The 18,065-nt window shown below is 39.3% G+C and overlaps 1 protein-coding gene across 1 annotated transcript in view; it reads left to right on the forward strand.

Annotated features, from left to right (window-relative positions):
- NEB (nebulin) overlaps positions 1-18,065 on the forward strand; it is a 216,959-nt gene that overhangs the window by 75,502 nt on the left and 123,392 nt on the right. Inside the window, exons 53-66 of the mRNA XM_061135714.1 lie at positions 2,069-2,173; positions 3,339-3,446; positions 3,789-4,100; positions 4,541-4,744; positions 5,248-5,352; positions 5,444-5,551; positions 7,107-7,418; positions 7,705-7,908; positions 8,371-8,475; positions 11,570-11,677; positions 13,296-13,607; positions 15,766-15,969; positions 16,308-16,412; positions 17,889-17,996. Coding sequence (XP_060991697.1) covers positions 2,069-2,173; positions 3,339-3,446; positions 3,789-4,100; positions 4,541-4,744; positions 5,248-5,352; positions 5,444-5,551; positions 7,107-7,418; positions 7,705-7,908; positions 8,371-8,475; positions 11,570-11,677; positions 13,296-13,607; positions 15,766-15,969; positions 16,308-16,412; positions 17,889-17,996 — 2,400 coding nt within the window. The remainder of the gene's footprint in view (positions 1-2,068; positions 2,174-3,338; positions 3,447-3,788; positions 4,101-4,540; positions 4,745-5,247; positions 5,353-5,443; positions 5,552-7,106; positions 7,419-7,704; positions 7,909-8,370; positions 8,476-11,569; positions 11,678-13,295; positions 13,608-15,765; positions 15,970-16,307; positions 16,413-17,888; positions 17,997-18,065) is intronic.

The raw sequence follows: 18,065 nt of genomic DNA on the forward strand, positions 1-18,065 counted from the left end.
CCAGTTCATCTACCTCAGTGTAAACAAACATTATTAACATTTTCTGTTTTCTGTGAGGTGAAAGTGACACAGGGCATTGAAATAGTCGTACTCAGTGGATCTCAGCTAGGGGCAGTTTCAACCCACAGGGGACATTTGGCAACACTCATAACTTGTCATAACTTGAGGGAGGCATGCTACTGGAATCTAGTGGATGGAAGTCTGGACAGCCCACCCACAACAAACAACCCTCCAGTAAACACCACCAATAGTTCTGAGGCTGAGAAATTCTGATCTTTCTCAATCATAAAGGTTAGTCCAGGTCTAGGATAAAGGTATAAGGAAATTCAGAAGCCTTGCTTTGTTGTAGTCCTGAGGTCCTTGGGTTACAAGGACCAGAGTAAGCATGTCAGGAAGGAGAAAAGTGCCAGCCCCTCACACCCCACACAGCATGCCTCAAAGGGAAATTGACAAGTCCAAGGAACCAATGAGACTTTAAAGTTTTTTATATTGAAATAATTTCAGCATGCAGAAAAGTTGAACTTAGTACACATAATTTATATGTGCATGTATATGCATATACATATGTATATCTTCACCCATATTCACCAATTAGCATTTGTCACATTTGCCTTTTTCTTTCCCCCTGCCCCCTCTCTTTCTTTCCTACGTGTGTGTGTGTGTGTGTGTGTGTGTGTGTGTGTGTGTGTGTGTGGTTTCCTGATACTGCTCTATCCCTAAATACTCCAGTGTGTTTCCTGAAAATAAGAACATTCTCTTACATAGCCATAGTGCAATGATCAAAATCAGAAAAGTAGTGTTAAAATAACACTAGTGTACATAATTTACTCAATTTTACCACAAGAGTCCTTTACAGAAAATGAAAAATGTTTTTTGATTCAGGATCCAACCCAAGACCACACATTGAATTTATTTGTCATGTCTTTAGTCTGTTTTAATCTGAAATAATTTCTCACTTCTTTGCCTTACAAGTCCTTCATATTCATCAAGCGCACAGGCCAACTGTTCTACAGAATCTCTGTAAATTTGGGTTTATCTACTGTTTCCTCATGATTAGACTCAGGTTCTGTATTTTTGGCAGGATAGCACATGTTGCATCCTCCTCTGCACAGCATGGGAGGAAGCACATGATATCAATCTATCCTATTACTGGTCATTTTAGCTTTGATCGCTTGGGTGAAATGGTATTGAGAGGTTTCTCTACTGTCTAGTTACTATTTTATCCTTTGTAATTGATAAGTAACTTGTGGGAAGACTCTCTGACAATGTAAGCACACTATTTTTCATCAGACTTTTACCCCGTGGTTATAATAAATCAATGAGATTTTTGTTTGGGTCCTTTTGTTTTCTGTTGAAAAAAGAGAATGACCCTGGGACATACAAGAAACTTTGAGTCTCATACAAAATCCTTTGGGGGAATCCTAATCCCCTCAAACAGTTATGAGGTATAACTGTATGATAAACCACATAGGAAATGAGACTCCCTAAAATCTAGACATACCCCGAATGTGTCGTTTTTCCAAAAGATAAGATGCATGCATGCCCAACTGTGTCTGATTCCTTTGCAACCCCCTAAACTGTAACCCACCAGGCTCCCCTGTCCTTGAGATTCTCCAGGCAAGAATACTGGAGTGGGTTGCCATTTCCTACTCCAGAGGATCTTCCCAACTCAGGGATTGAACCTGCATCTCCTGCATTGGCAGGCGGATTCTTTACCACTGAGCCCCCGGGAAGCCAGAAGATAAAGGCTGTCTCCTAATTAAATCCTGGGGGAGACTATTATAATCCCAAAAGGTGGAGAACTGCTGCTCTGTTTGATGATGTTGGTAAAGGCTTTAACTACTTGGGCTGATTTCTTACAGGCAGGGTTAGTTGCAACTTTGAAAAGGTAATCCATAATTGTTTTTTGATGGTCAACTGTGTCTCATAAGTCAAGAAATGCTATACCTATTTTCTGCTTATGCTACTATAATGCTTAATTTAGATGAATTAGTAACACTATTTGACATTAACTATGTCACTAACTAAGCTAAGAACACCACTGAAAAACCCTTTTTTCTCATTTTAGATACTTTACAGAGAAGCTTGGGACAAGGACAAGACTCAAGTTCACATCATGCCAGATACACCTGACATTATTCTGGCTAAAGCAAACTTAATCAACACAAGTGATGTAAGTTTCCAAATGAAACATGTATTTTCCGATAGCTCCTTTTGATTGCTTCTGAGGCAGTGAATTTATCTGGAGGCTATTTTGAATACTTGAATCATTTTAATTAACAAACTTCATATGACTTAGAGTCCTCATTTAATGGCTTTTAGCTTGAACATCCCAGTAAGTGGATGGATCCCAATAACTCTGTTGGATGGAGTTGGAAGGATGAGCTCTCTGTTCCTTGTGGTTCATTATTATGCACGTTGTCATATTGTAATGGTCTGTATAGCTCTACCCTGTGTGGACAGAAACTTCGTGGGGGCAGAGACAAATCATATTATATTGGATCTATAGTGCTTAGCCACTATAGTGCCTGACACACAGGAAATTCCAATAAAATTTAGATGAGCATAAAAAACTTATGTAGGATAATTTCATTTTTATTTTTATTGTCATAGTATACCCTCCTGAAGTTTTATAGATGTAAAAATTAATACTTTAACAACAAATTCTAATATGAGGACCTTAAATAATGTACTGAAGTAATACCACAAAGGACTAAAATAGAAAAACAAGTCCAAAGTCAATAGGTACTTTAAACAATCTGGTTTCTGAATGAAGTGCATTAAATTATATTCTCAGTTATTTAATTATGTAACAAATCTGAAGAAAGAAATTATTTCACTTAAACTTTTAAAATTTGATATTTAAACTTTCCTCAAAAAAAATCTTACATGTAAAAATTACAAAGGGCTTTGTTTCTTGCCTAAAAATGTGGACCCTACTTTTGGACAGCCCTATATGGTAAAACAGACTCTCGTGTTAGATGGCAAAGACATTGCTCTTTTTTAACAAAAACTTCTATTGAAACAGTCAAAGTTAATTGGAAAACAGCACCTTGATGATATTTCATTTCATTTACCTCCCAATTTATTTGTCTAATTCTCATAAATATTTGGGAAGAGCTAACATTTAACTTTGTTGGTTTAGGTAATTGAAGAGCTTTAGAGTTTAAAACAGGATCATCAGCAAACAATGGGCACAGTTTCTAGTTATATTTGAGTATTCTAGAGCTCAGAAGCTATTCTTATGAACTCTTAAAATATTTAGCACATTTGATTCATTATGCTGCAGTTGTTGATGGGAAACAGTTTTTTTCAAAGTGATTTTCATCTCTTAACAGAAATTCTACCGAATGGGTTATGAGGAGTTGAAGAGAAAAGGTTACGATCTTCCCGTTGATGCCATACCAATCAAAGCAGCTAAAGCGTCCCGGGAAATTGCCAGCGAAGTAAGACTTTATCCTTTCTTGGTACTGATTAGATTGCAATTTTCACTTCAAAGAAGTCTCAGTTTAATTTTAAATTGAACAGAGTCTTCCAAGTAACAAATTAACAATAGTGAAATGATCCCAGGGATGCAGCATGGGACAAGGATAAACTCAAGGATGTATTTATTATGTATGGAATCTGTAGCTGGATTAAGTCTTTAATCTTTCCTATCAAAAAAAAAAAATCTGTGGCTCTCTAGCCTTATGAAAATATTTGGAGTTAATGTGCTTTGTAATTCACCACAAAGAATAACATAAGTTAATCTTCAAAAGACTCTAAGACATGTTTTTTTTCTCCTTTAGTACAAGTACAAGGAAGGTTTTCGCAAGCAACTTGGCCACCACATTGGAGCCAGAAATATTAAGGATGACCCCAAGATGATGTGGTCCATGCACGTGGCCAAGATCCAGAGTGACCGGGAGTACAAGAAGGACTTTGAGAAGTGGAAGACCAAGTTCAGCAGCCCAGTGGACATGCTGGGGGTGGTGCTGGCCAAGAAGTGCCAGACCTTGGTCAGTGACATAGACTACAAGAACTACCTGCACCAGTGGACGTGCCTGCCCGACCAGAGCGACGTCATCCATGCTCGGCAGGCCTATGACCTGCAGAGTGACGTGAGTCTAAGATTCTTTATTGGCCAATAAAAACCATGTCTGCTTTCCTAAGTGTCAAAGTTCCCTCCGCATCTGAATTCTACTTCCCTGGACTAACGTCCACATTCTATCCAGTCACACAAATACTGGAGCATCATTAATTTCACAAAGGAAAACACCAGCGAAGCACCCATTGCTTTGGTAGAAACCTTCAGATTATTGATCTAGTCGAATTTCGACGTTCTCTGTGTTCTTATGTTTAAAAATGTCTTTCAAAATCTGTTTCAAATGTGAATATTTTGTAGATTCCCAAGAAATACCAAAATTTAAAAATTTCCCAGGGAATTCAAGCATTGAAATGTATAATGTAGTATTTTATAATGTAATATAAAACAAAATTTTATGTCTTTAGGGGACTATCATTATACTTCTGTTTAATGGCCTATCACTTAAAATTTCAGAATTTGTACAAGTCTGACCTTCAGTGGCTCAGAGGCATTGGCTGGTTACCTAGTGGCTCTCTTGAGGATGAGAAGAACAAGAGAGCTAGCCAGATTTTGAGTGACCACGTTTACCGTCAGCACCCAGATAAATTTAAGTTTTCCAGCCTTATGGACTCTATCCCAATGGTTTTGGCAAAAAACAATGCTATTACCATGAACCATGTAAGTCCTTCCTTTAACTTGAGGTGGATGTTAATTTTTGTATGTGTGTGTGAACCCTGAAATCTGGTCTGTTTCTATAAAAGAAAAATTACATTCAGTTCTTTTGCTTGGCCTTAAAGTGGTTTTTAAGTGGGTTTCCCTGGTAGCTCAGATGGTAGAGAATCTGCCTACAATGCAGGAGACCCGGGTTCAGTCCCTGAGTTGGGAAGATCCCCTGGAGAAGGGAATGGCAACCCACTCCAGTATTCTTGCCTGGAAAATTTCATGGACAGAGGAGCCTGGCAGGCCACAGTCCATGGATTCACAAAGAGTTGATCACAACTGAGCACCTAACACTTTCACTTTCAAAGTGGTTTTAAAGTAAGTATTGCGCTTCTTATTGACGTGACATCTAGACCCAAAGGTGTCACAAGTACTGACTCACAGAAGAGACTCGCTACTCTCATTAAGAACTAGATTCATTACTGACCTGAGCTAGTCACACCTGTTTTTGTTTATTCCAGCGCCTCTATACAGAAGCTTGGGATAAAGATAAAACCACTGTCCACATTATGCCAGACACTCCTGAAGTGTTGCTAGCTAAACAAAACCAAATAAATTACAGTGAGGTAAGCAATGTGTTCATGCTGCGTGATCATTATTTTTTCTTACACTGTACTTTTATAGATCAGACTTACAAAGATTTATGTCTTTTTTCAGAAACTCTATAAACTTGGCCTAGATGAAGCCAAGAGAAAAGGCTATGATATGCGGATAGATGCCATTCCCATCAGGGCAGCCAAGGCCTCCAGAGACATTGCAAGTGAAGTAAGTGCACCTGCAGAGTTCTTTGCTCAGCTGTGGTTTCTCGCAAGCATATGTAGCAGAGCAAGTAAGGTGTGAGGTTAAGGTTTTAGCTAATGGTGTCTTGTAAGTAAATGGTTTAAAGTAATGGTAATGAAGCTGTCAACATAAAGGCTAACTTCTAGCTATGGTTGAATCCATAGTAACATGCATTTCAAAATAATGTCCATTCCCTGCTGAACAAAAGCATTGGCTGCTTTACTATAGCTCAGACAGCCTTTTGACCTTGCCACATGTTGTAGAGAGCTTCTCTGGTGGCTCAGTGGTAAAGAATTTGCCTGCCAAGGCAGGAGACTCAGGTTTGATCCCTGGGTCAGGAAGATTCCCCCAGAGAAGACATGGTAACCCCCTCCAGTATTCTTGCCTGGGAAATCCCATGGACAGAGGAACCTGGCGGGCTGCAGTCCATGGCATTGCAAAGAGTCGGACATGACTTAGCGACTACACGTCAGCAACAAACAATATGACATATATGCAGTTGAACTCATCATAGGACCCCTTCTTAACCCAGGCATTTACTGTGAACCAGTAAACCTACGAGATTCTGAAGGAATGGAACACATTATTCTGTTTATAGTCCAACCATTCACGTGAATCCTATGTTTATCTCTGCATCCTGTGACTGGCTTTGGATATTTATTTACTTTAAAAGATGGATTTGCTTACTTTCATAGAAATGTTTATCTTTATATTTCTATTGTCTGTGAAGTCAAAAGCATATTTTCCCTTTATATCCAAAATATGGGAAGTAGCTGTCATACTTTTTAAAAAAAAGTTCAACAGTCACAGAAGGATTAAAAGTATTATAATATAATACAATATAGTGGAATACCTGCTGCCATTAAAATTCATGTTTGTAGGGAATATATGGGCTTGCCTGATGGCTCAAGCAGTAAAGAATCTGCCTACAATGCAGGAGACACAGGAGACATGGGTTTGATCTCTGGGATAGGATGATGCCCTGAAGGAGGAAATGGCTGACTACTCCAGTATTCTTTCCTGGAAAATCTCATGGACTGAGGAGTCTGGTGGTGTATAGTCCATGGGGTCACAAAGGGTTGGACACATACAAGGGAACTGCTTAAATAATAAATGAGCAGACACAAACCCATCTACAATATGACCCCATTCTAATTTTATTAATATACTGTCTCTCTGACATGCACACACACACCCACAAAAAGTCATTTTCATCAGCAGTTATCACTAAATTGCAGAATGTCTTAATTTCTATTTTCTTTTTGTGTACATATATATAAGCTTTATTCTTTCTATGGTTTATAAGATGCAGATGCACATATTATATATTCGGGAATGGTGGTTTAGTCACTAAGTCATGTTGGACTCTTGTGACCCCATGGACTATAGTCTGCCAGGCTCATTGTCCGTGGAGTTTTCCAGGCAAGAAATATTCAGGGGGAAAGCATTTTTAATGAACAGGAAAATCTGAGCCTAGTAATCTTTGTACTTTGTACTGTAAGTTATACTAGGTGACTCATCAGTAATTTTCTTCTTCTAGTTCAAGTACAAAGAAGGCTATCGTAAGCAGCTTGGCCATCACATTGGTGCCCGAGCCATACATGACGATCCAAAGATGATGTGGTCCATGCACGTAGCCAAGATCCAGAGTGACCGGGAGTACAAGAAGGACTTTGAGAAGTGGAAGACCAAGTTCAGCAGCCCAGTGGACATGCTGGGGGTGGTGCTGGCCAAGAAGTGCCAGACCTTGGTCAGTGACATAGACTACAAGAACTACCTGCACCAGTGGACGTGCCTGCCCGACCAGAGCGACGTCATCCATGCTCGGCAGGCCTATGACCTGCAGAGTGACGTGAGTACTGAGGATCATAATGACGTGCAAAGGTGGGAAATCAGTGAATTAACATCTGTTCGATAAGTGGCACCAACCTCTCCAGCCCCTGAAAGTGGGGGGGAAACATTTCTTCTTTTCCTGTGAGTGTTCAATGTCAAACCCTCCAGACCACAAAGGAATATTGTCTGATACCCTGTCTGTCCACCAAACTACATTTTCAAAAGTGTTCTTACTTTATTTCATGTCCTGTTGATGAAAATGTTTTCCCAAACCAGAGATAAATACTTACTATTTGTATTAACAGAATTTGTACAAGTCAGATCTCCAATGGCTAAGAGGCATCGGCTGGGTTCCCATTGGCTCTTTAGATGTGGAAAAATGCAAGAGGGCGAGTGAGATTTTGAGTGATAAAATCTATCGCCAGCCTCCAGACAAATTCAAATTTACTAGTGTGACTGATTCTCTGGAACAAGTGTTGGCCAAGAACAACGCCATCAATATGAACAAGGTGAGGCTTCAAAATTCAGAGAGTCATTACTCCTAAAGCTGGACCAAAGGAGAAGAAGCATGATCAAGAAAAGAAAGAAATAGAGAATTGAGCAACAAAAGATATGTCTGTCTCTCTCTATATATATACCTATCCATATCTAATATCTATGCCATTTGTATTTTAACATTTACTTCAGTAGTTATTTCATGATTTTGATAAAATGGCACGTTTTTATGGAAAATCATCTCTGCATAAGATATTCTAAATCTCCTTTTGTTAACATACAATTTTGAGTATCAGAAGACACTCATACATATCTGTTCTACTATGAACTGATTACTTGAAGATATGTATAAAATAATGTGTATAAAATGCATAACCTCTTGTTATCTTTGTTTCTAAAGTTCTTGTGGCCCTGAAATTTCTATTAAATATACACTGAATTATTTTCCTGATGACATTTTGTATTTTCCTTCCTAGCGTCTGTACACAGAAGCCTGGGACAAAGACAAGACCCAGGTCCACATCATGCCAGACACACCAGAAATTACGTTGGCAAGAATGAACAAAATCAACTACAGTGAGGTGGGAGCAGATGCTAGTTCTATGACATTTGCATGGAGTTTCATATTTCAATTAATCTGTTCCATGGTGATATAATACTAAATGACCAATTTGTAAAGAATGCCATTTCTTGCTCCATGTGAGTACCAACTCTTGCATTTCTCAACAACCATCCTAAGCATCAATCTTGAAGTAGCACAAATTACCATTTAGGCAGTGTAAATTTTAAGAACTGATAATTAAAGCAGTAACCAGAAGATTAACTAGACTTTCTTCTTTTATTCATTTAAGTTAGGAAATTGGCAATATACCAAAATACATTTATCTCTTCCTTATCAGGAGACATAAGAGATGCAGGTTCGATCCCTGGGTCAGGAAGATTCCCTGGAGGGAGGGCATGGCAACCCACTCCAGTATTCTTGCCTGGAGAGTCCCATGGACAGAGGAGCCTGGCGGGCTACAGTCCATAGATTCGCAAAGAGTCAGACATGGCTGAAGTGACTTGGCACTTAGCACATATGTTACGTAGCTGTGCTAAACCTATTTTCCACACATGCTTTATTTTTCCTAAATTATAGTTTAGGGTCAAAATTTACAATTTTTATAAGGTTTAAGTCAAGGATTAAAATCACAGTACAATCAAATAACTGAGGGACAGAGGAGACCTATCAATATACACATTAGCAAGCCCATTTCCTATTTGTTTTCTGTGAGCATAGAGTTGCCCCATATCAGAACCACAGATTTTTTTTAATTGAAGTATAATTGCTTTATAGCGTTGTGTTAGTTTCTGCTGTACCACAAAGTGAATCAGCTATATGTTTACATATATCCCCTCTCCTTGAACCTCCCTCCCACCACCACCTCCCCACCTGTCTAGGTCATTGCAGAGCACAAGCTGAGCTCCCTGTGTTAGGCAGCAGCTTCCCACTAGCTAGCTATTTTTACACGTGGTAACAAAAAGTGTATCTGTGTCAATGCTACTCTCTTAATTACCACAGATGTTTAGGCTGAGAGGTCAGCCTCTGCTCTTAGGGCAGGAGTCCTCACCCAATAAGCCATTATCCTGCCTTAGCTTAAGTGTTCTCAGTGACAGGATGCTTGCCTCAAAAATCAACCCATTTGTTCTGGCAGTTCCTTTACAAAATGCTTATCATGTATTGGGTCAATGGTTTCTCTCTGCAGACCCACATAATCCTCTAAGACCATAGTCTGTGCCCGCCCCACAGAGATGGGGTTGCTACTGTGTGCCTCCCCACCAACTCACCCCATGTTCTCTTTCTAATCTAAACATCCCCACTGTCCCTCAGTTTTCCACCTGGAAAGTGGGTTTAACATTATAATAGTACTCTTCTCAGAGTTGTTGTAAGTTCCTGGACATTCCTCCCCTGACATCCCTGCTAGAATGTGACTCTTAGAACCGAACACAGTCCTGCAGGTGAGGAATGACTAGATTACCGTTGACTTTGCATTTCCTCTTCCGGACATTTGCCCTCCATTTCTTCACCCTGTGCCTTAGGAGTCCTTGGCGACTGTGTCACTGCTGGTGCAGATGGGACTTGGGGTCGACCAGAACCCTAACACAACTTATATCGTCTTAAACTCGACTTCTTCTATCTTGTATTTATCCATTTGGCGACTTACATTTATATCTCGGCAATTTCTTCTTCTTAGAATGAGCCTATTGATTTAAGCCTAGGGAGATTTTTGTGAATCCAAGAGTCTGTCCACTGATGTATTAGTTCTTTCTCCCAGCTTTGTGCTACTTGCCAGGAAAATATTCTTTCTTTGACAGCCTGTTTTAACATGTATTCCTCTTCTGCAGAATATAACTGAGAGAATTTAAATTAATTTGTCACCAACTTAAGTCATTTTATTTTGGGGGGGTACAAACTATATTTTTAATGCTTATATAACTAAATTGTCATCCCAAACTAAAAACATCAAGTGCCACTCTCAAAAAGAAGGGAGTTTTCAACTCAACTTGCAGTATAGGTCCCATAATGCTACAGGAAAGTACATGCTATATGAACAAGTGTTTTAAGAGGCAAAGGGCCCTTGAAACTAGCCACTCAGCATTTTTGGAATTGTCAGCTCTGTCTTTACTGCAAAAGCTCAGAGCTGCTGTATGTTGCGGTTGGTTCAAAGAGGCCCAGGACGAATGTCCTGAACTGAGGGCCTCACCTGCCTGGTCTGCTTTCTCTGACTTTTCTCTCTTAGCTTAGTTCAATTCTGTTGTGTTTCTTTCTCATTTAGGACAGGAAGATAAAATGCAAATTTGATGATGTCATTCTCCCTCAAATATTGTTGTGGGTTTCCCATTTCGTATAGAGTTAAGCACAAACTTATCGCCAGGCCTTCACAGCCCAACTCCTGACTTTCTTCAGCCCTGTGTGGCCATTTCCTCCGCCTGACGCTGCCCCCACCTCCTTTGACATCCCTCGTACTTTGATTCATAATTCCCTGTGCCCTTGACCACCATCTCAGTCTATTGAAACCATATTTATCAAGGTCCAATGCAAAGATTACTCCCTCTGCAGAAAACTTCCTGATCTTTGAATTCGGAACCAATTTCTCCTTCCTGGAGTTTGTTCTAATAACATGGCTAAAGCACCATTTGTAGTTTGACTTCTTGGCAGCTAGTTCCACATCAGTCTTTCCATCAGTACTCAGGCAACCTTGAAAGTGAGAGAGGTCATATTCATCTTTGGCTCTCAAGTACCAAGCCCTGCCACAGCACAGAGTTGGTGCAGAATAAATCTAGATTGAATTAGTTTTCCTCCTGTCCACTTTTGCCACCTAGACCCATTCGTTTCACCTTTCCAAAACTGATTCATTGTTAAAACTCAAAATTTTGACACAAGGAATAATACCTCTATATATAGTTAATGTAACATAACTTTAAAAATGAAAAACAAAGGTCCCATGTTCCATATAGGTATCATTTTTAAGACTCAACTTTGCTAAAAAAATCACAAAGCATAGGACTCTCAACAGTGAGATGATTTCAGGCACCTACCTGTGTAGAACTTAGTGAATTGTCTTAGTTCTCTGTTAATATTTGGATATGAATGTCAACATCTAACTGATTTTTTTTTTTCCTGCTCAAATTTAGAGTCTGTACAAACTCGCTCATGAAGAGGCAAAGAAGAAAGGCTATGACTTGCGAAGCGATGCCATCCCAATTGTAGCAGCCAAGGCCTCCAGGGACATCATCAGTGATGTGAGTTGTCAGTTTTACTGCAAGTATGTGGTCAGCCTGAAGGGACATTTTCACTGAACAAAATCTTTGAAAAGAACTTTCCTGGCCCTTTGGAAATAAAGCCTGATGTATTTGTGTAGGATTTTTCTAAAATCTAGCTTTGAGGGAAATGAAAAAGTGAATGTTTATTAAATTTTTATAACTGTTAAGACACAGTAGCTACAGTGAAAGCTGACCCACCAAGAACAGAGAAAGGTCTGTTCATGTGGAATTTGTTAGAGTGTAGCTGCAGGCTTGGAGGTTCTTATATATTGTCACAGTGCTGATGGAAAGAGTGACTCATAAACTTAAGTTCTCCCAGTGAGAATCATGGCCTGGCTTTATATAGCATTTGAACTCAAAAAATGCATATGACACTTATCATTACAATTCACCCTTATACGACCATGAGAAGACAGTCGATCAGTACCAGACTAGCCCAAGCTTGCACCCTTAACACCAGCACCTGGCTTGTGGCTTGTACCTTACAGGATAAAACCATCATCCTTCCCTGGTACCTCAGGGGATTCTTGGAGAACAGACCACTGCTCTAAAATTCAAGGCCCACTATTTGGGAATATGGTAATACACTGTGTTTTATGTAGGAAGATCATATTAGTGACTCACTTTAGTTTACATACGTTGGGCCTTTCCTACAAGTGGATTAATACAAATAATAATAGATACCAAAATAATGATAACCAAAAGCACTGAGAAATCTGTGCTAAGAGTATTACATGCATTATGTCACTTATTTTTCATAATCACCCTAGGATGTAAGTGTTGTGATTATCCCTGTTTTGTGGATTGCTTAAGCAGCTTGTCTAAAATCAAACTCTTAGTCGGTGGTGGAGTTGAAACTCTAGTCCATCTCATTCCTTCCCACTGTACTTTATTGCCTCTGCTGACTCATTTATACTTCCTCACTCAGTTATCTCTGTGACTAGAAACATGTATTTTGGATAATTAACTTAGATTCTGGGACGATGTCATTGGCCATGGAATAATAAAAACACTGTTAGTCCATGAGAGATGAGAACCTATGACTTGATTAGGAATGTGCTCTAACCAGCTGGGCTGCTACATCAGCTCCCTTAGTTGAATCAGTTTGCAAAATGATGCCAAATTTGCCACGATCACTGAATGTCTGAATCCATTATGAAATGTTAAATTCTTTTCTGTTGCTGCTGCAGGTAGTCCTTGACCTTGACTTTATCCTCAGAGAAACCAGACAATCATTTTACTACTTATTAAACCCATCTTGTCACTGAGCGCATCTCTTTTCTGATATGCTTTTAGTGTCTAACCCATTTCTCCAAGTTCCTTGGTCCAAATGGCCTCTGCACTGGGTGCACGTCCTGCCTCTGGAACTATTCATTATTACTAGGCTGTAGGTGATTTGGGGTATACACTACAATCATATAAATTCCATCTATTTTATTCCCACTATAAGCTTCTAGAGGAAAGGTAGGCTACTGCCTTGAGTTAGTACTTATTAGCAAAAGCCAGCTTACAACTGTATATAAGCAAGATGATTTGTACAGACTTGTGACCTCTAAAGGCTTCTAATGAAAATCTGATTTGTGCATTTTCATTTCAGTACAAATACAAAGATGGTTACCGCAAGCAGCTTGGCCACCACATTGGAGCCCGGGACATCAAAGATGACCCCAAGATGATGTGGTCCATGCATGTGGCCAAGATCCAGAGTGACCGGGAGTACAAGAAGGACTTTGAGAAGTGGAAGACCAAGTTCAGCAGCCCAGTGGACATGCTGGGGGTGGTGCTGGCCAAGAAGTGCCAGACCTTGGTCAGTGACATAGACTACAAGAACTACCTGCACCAGTGGACGTGCCTGCCCGACCAGAGCGACGTCATCCATGCTCGGCAGGCCTATGACCTCCAGAGTGACGTGAGTACTGTGTCTATAGCAGAGCCGTGTACAGAAGGAGCTTGAACCATATGAAAGCTATCCTTTGTAAACAACTCACTGGGCTACTCAAGCTAGGATTTCTTATTTAGTGAATGAGATGTGAATCAGAAAATAGTTTTACTGTTTGATTATGGATACATTACTAGGTTTTATAAGGAAGTGAAGTTTACCGACCGGACTTGGTCTTATAAAAATAAAACTGGAATTAAGCATTGTTGGAATTCCAGGTCTACCACAGGGAGACCTTTTATTTTATTCTTTTAAGGGGGAAAGAACACATTTTGTTTTTTATTTTTTTTTTCTTTTTTTTTTTTAATTTTTTATTATTATTATTTTTTTTTTCCAGTGGGTTTTGTCATACATTGATATGAATCAGCCATGGATTTACATGTATTTAAACAATTACTCAAGAATTTGTTTTTAGCCTCCTTGGAAAACAATTAAGTTTTTCATTAGTATAATACTGCTGCAAGATTCCTTGTTATTCTTATGAAATAAGAGAAGTCACTGAGTCTGGATGCTATTGGGTCATTTCCCTGGCACTTTCTCTTCTCAGCAGGGCTCTCTGTGGAGCAGTCACAAGGTAATGACAGAACCTAGTACCTATTCAAAGCAGAGGCACATCTCAAATCTGGATGTGAGCAGCGCATTTTTTGCAGCATATGTTTTATAGATGTTTGAAGGAATTATTAAGCATTAGAGGACTTTGAAGAATAACATGAATTAACAATAATTAGTCATTAAATTGTTGTTCCTAGAAATTGTGTGGCCTACCTGTGGCAACTTCCACATCTGTTCTGTAGCCTTCCACAAGAGGCAGGGCCCTATGTTTTACAAAGAAGGCTTTGCCTGCACAAGGAAGGTAGTTAAAAACGGTTAACGTCACCCGTGGAGTGACTGCATTGACAGACCACTTGGCTGCATTTGTCAGGTGCCCTTTTGAGATCCCCTCCTTCTCATAGTCACATAGTCTTAACAATGTGGGAAGCATATGAAAGTTAAGCAATCCAATAATGTAAAATGTTATTGTTTTCATTCTTGCTGTTATTTAAGTGGTAGTAACTACTCAGCATAAAGCAATTCCAACAGGCTTTTAGTCTAGACAGTAAAAGAGCCACGTGTATGCTCTACTTAGAATGCCGTTCCAGGTAAAAATCCTTCAAAAGAGCTGGGCAAGGTCCAATTCCACCACTGTGAAGTAGTTATGAAAACCTACTAAGGACATGAAAGTCTTTAGCAGAAAAAATTACTTAAAGTGTCAAATAAAGACATGGAAAAACAATTCTGGAAAGGAGTCCACGCTTCCCATCCTGAGAATTTGGTGAAGAGCCGGGTTGCGGACCAATAAGATGATCATTTTTTAGTCCTGAATCTTGACCAGTGTTAAAATAGCCAAAGGTCTGCCTCTGGGCTTCAGGGGCTCTTTGTCATTATTGTTCTGTTTTGTTTTCTGGCCACATGTGGAATCTTAGTTCTCTGAGCAGGGATTGAACCCAAGCGCCCTACATTGGGAGCACTGTCTTAACCATCGCCAGGAAAGTCCTGTCATTATATTTTAACTTCTTGTTGCTTAGAAAAAAGAGCATTACAGATATTTTTGAAATATAAGAAAAAACACATAGAAGGCAATAATAATCCAACCACTATAAAAGCCCTCTCCTGCTCATGTAATACACATTTTGTTTTCTGTGCTATTTTTTTGTTAGCATCATATTAAGGATGTTTCTACAAGTCATTGATATTCTTTAAAATATGGCTTTTAATAGCTTCAGAGTGTTTCATTTGACTAGACCTAACATTTATTTACTGAAAGCCTATAGCTGGATGTCTCCATGGTTTCTTTTTCTCTGGGTTAGCTTCTTTTCCTCTTGTCACAGAGTGAACACCCACTGAACTGGCTGACAGAAGATACTCATTTCAATTACTCCTGTCCTAACAACTTGAAATATTTGATCATTTTTTGTTACTTTTCTGGGTCATTTTTGAACATACTTCCTCTGCTGGTCTGCCTAATACAACGAGCCTGCTTTCTATAAAAGCAACAACCAGAATCGTACTTTATTATTGACTCTATTTGCACATTGACCCTAAATTTTTCAGTCTTGCTAAAGAGTTCCTGCCTTTTTCCTCCTCACAGAATGTTTACAAGTCTGATCTCCAGTGGCTGAAGGGCATTGGCTGGGTCCCCATTGGGTCTGTGGAAGTGGTCAAGTGTAAGAGAGCTGCAGAGATACTGAGCGATAACATCTACCGCCAGCCTCCAGATACGCTGAAATTCACCAGTGTGCCTGATTCCCTGGAACAGGTGCTGGCCAAGAACAACGCCATCAACATGAACAAGGTGAGCTCCAGCTGCCTCAAGCTTCTCCAAGATGCAAAAAGAGGTTCTGAGACGTTAATCACTAGTGGAGTTAAAATTGTCCATGCAAGTGTGGGGTCATGTTTACCTCCTAAATGACATACTTGAAATCCTCTAAGTAATTTCTGTTATCCTCAGTTGTGACCCTGATAACCATCATTAAGATTCAAACCTCAGTTGAATACTCTATATCTTAGTCTGATTTATTTCTTCCTAATTAGGTCAATAACATTCCTGCTTTAATTGACTTTTTGTAATTCTGTTTCAAATGGTCTTCTATCAACATGTTCTTTCTTTCCTATCAACATATTCTTTGATAGCGCTTATACACAGAGGCCTGGGACAAAGACAAGACTCAAGTTCATATAATGCCTGATACCCCGGAGATCATGCTGGCGAGGCAGAACAAACTCAACTACAGTGAGGTAGGGGCAAAAGCGTGTGGGGCCATACTTGTGGTTGTCATTGTAGTTTGTTTTCTACACTTACTTTTATGAAGAATCTTGGATCTCAGCCGTCCTGGTGGGTATAGCTCTGTGATATGAACACTCAGCCCATCCAACCTTTCATCTCTAGTTGAATATCATATGCTATAGGATTCCAGGAGCAAACTGAAGTCACATTATCTTTTCCATTTATGGTCTTTACTGGTGTGAGTCAGTGCAACTGGAGAGTATTTTTGGCATTTCCAAGGGGGGTAGTATGACCAGATGTAACACTGATTTATTATTTATATGAAAACATTATTTGCTGTTTATTTGACATTCAAGTTCAGCTGGGCATGCTATCTTCCTGTTTGTTAAATCTGGCAACCCAACCAAGGGGGCCTCTAATAATATGTACCCCTTTCCCACCTGGATCCTGAGTGGAATTGAGAAGGAAAGCAAAGCAATGAAACTAGAAATCAAAATCTCACATCTTTTATTACTAAAGTTAGGTTCAGGGACACGTTTGTATGAGAGCCAAATGAACTTGGTAAGTGAACCCCAGAATTAGGTTCCCCATTCAGGTATTGGCTATGCTGGAGCAGGAGAGTCAGTTCCATTTCCCTTGGGGGTGAGTCCTGCTTAGAGCACAGAGCTATGCAGAGGAGGGCACTGGGCATATTTTCCTAAAGGGAGCAGGTCAGAGTTGAGCTGGGCCTGCCCTGCTGTCCCTTCCTCACCAACTGGACACATCAGGAAGTCGCTGCAGCTCTCCAGGGCAGAAATGAAATAATCAAGCTCCTTTCATAGAAAGAGAACCTTAGGCATGAGAAAAAAGTACTCTCCGTTGACAAGGCTGATTACTATTTTTTAAAGTAAAATGCAATTTTATAGGTGCATGTTTTACTAATATGAGGCAGCCAAAAGTTAGAATCTTAAAGTTGTGATCATCCTCAAGTTAACTTTAAGTTATGCTTTGATTGTTTCCTCATTTGTTTTTTAAATATTATAAAATATCACATGATTATCAAAATTTTTTAATAACAAGTGAATAAGAGTATATAAATGTTATTTTTCATCAAATGAGTAATATTAAACATATTGTCCTACAGGTTTCTTTTCACTTAAGATGTATAAATTGATGCTTTGTCCATCAATCTATATCACTAAATTATATTAATCTATGTTGATATACATAATATGTCATATAACCTACATATTATATATATATTAATCTATAATGATACAAATAAGAGATTATTCTATGTTAATACTCATTGATATGTTTCATTTGTTTCTTATGCTACAGAGTTTTTTGGTAAAATATAATTTATTTACTTTCCAATATTGCTAGGAAGTTGTTTCCAGAGACTTTCCTTTTTTAAATTTTGTGATAGGTCACTTGATAAACTCCAGATTGTTGCCGTCAAATCTTTCACAGTCAAACCTGTTTTAACTCTGACTTTCCTCCTATAGACTCTGTACAAACTCGCCAACGAAGAGGCAAAGAAGAAAGGCTACGACTTGCGAAGCGATGCCATCCCGATCGTGGCAGCCAAGGCCTCCAGGGACATCATCAGTGATGTGAGTACCAATACTCCAGGGATGTACAGATACACGTGACTGGATGGGGTGGGAAGGCAGAATCAGAAG

Source organism: Dama dama, chromosome 33 (assembly GCF_033118175.1).
Source record: "Dama dama isolate Ldn47 chromosome 33, ASM3311817v1, whole genome shotgun sequence".
NCBI classification, from domain to species: Eukaryota; Metazoa; Chordata; class Mammalia; order Artiodactyla; family Cervidae; genus Dama; species Dama dama.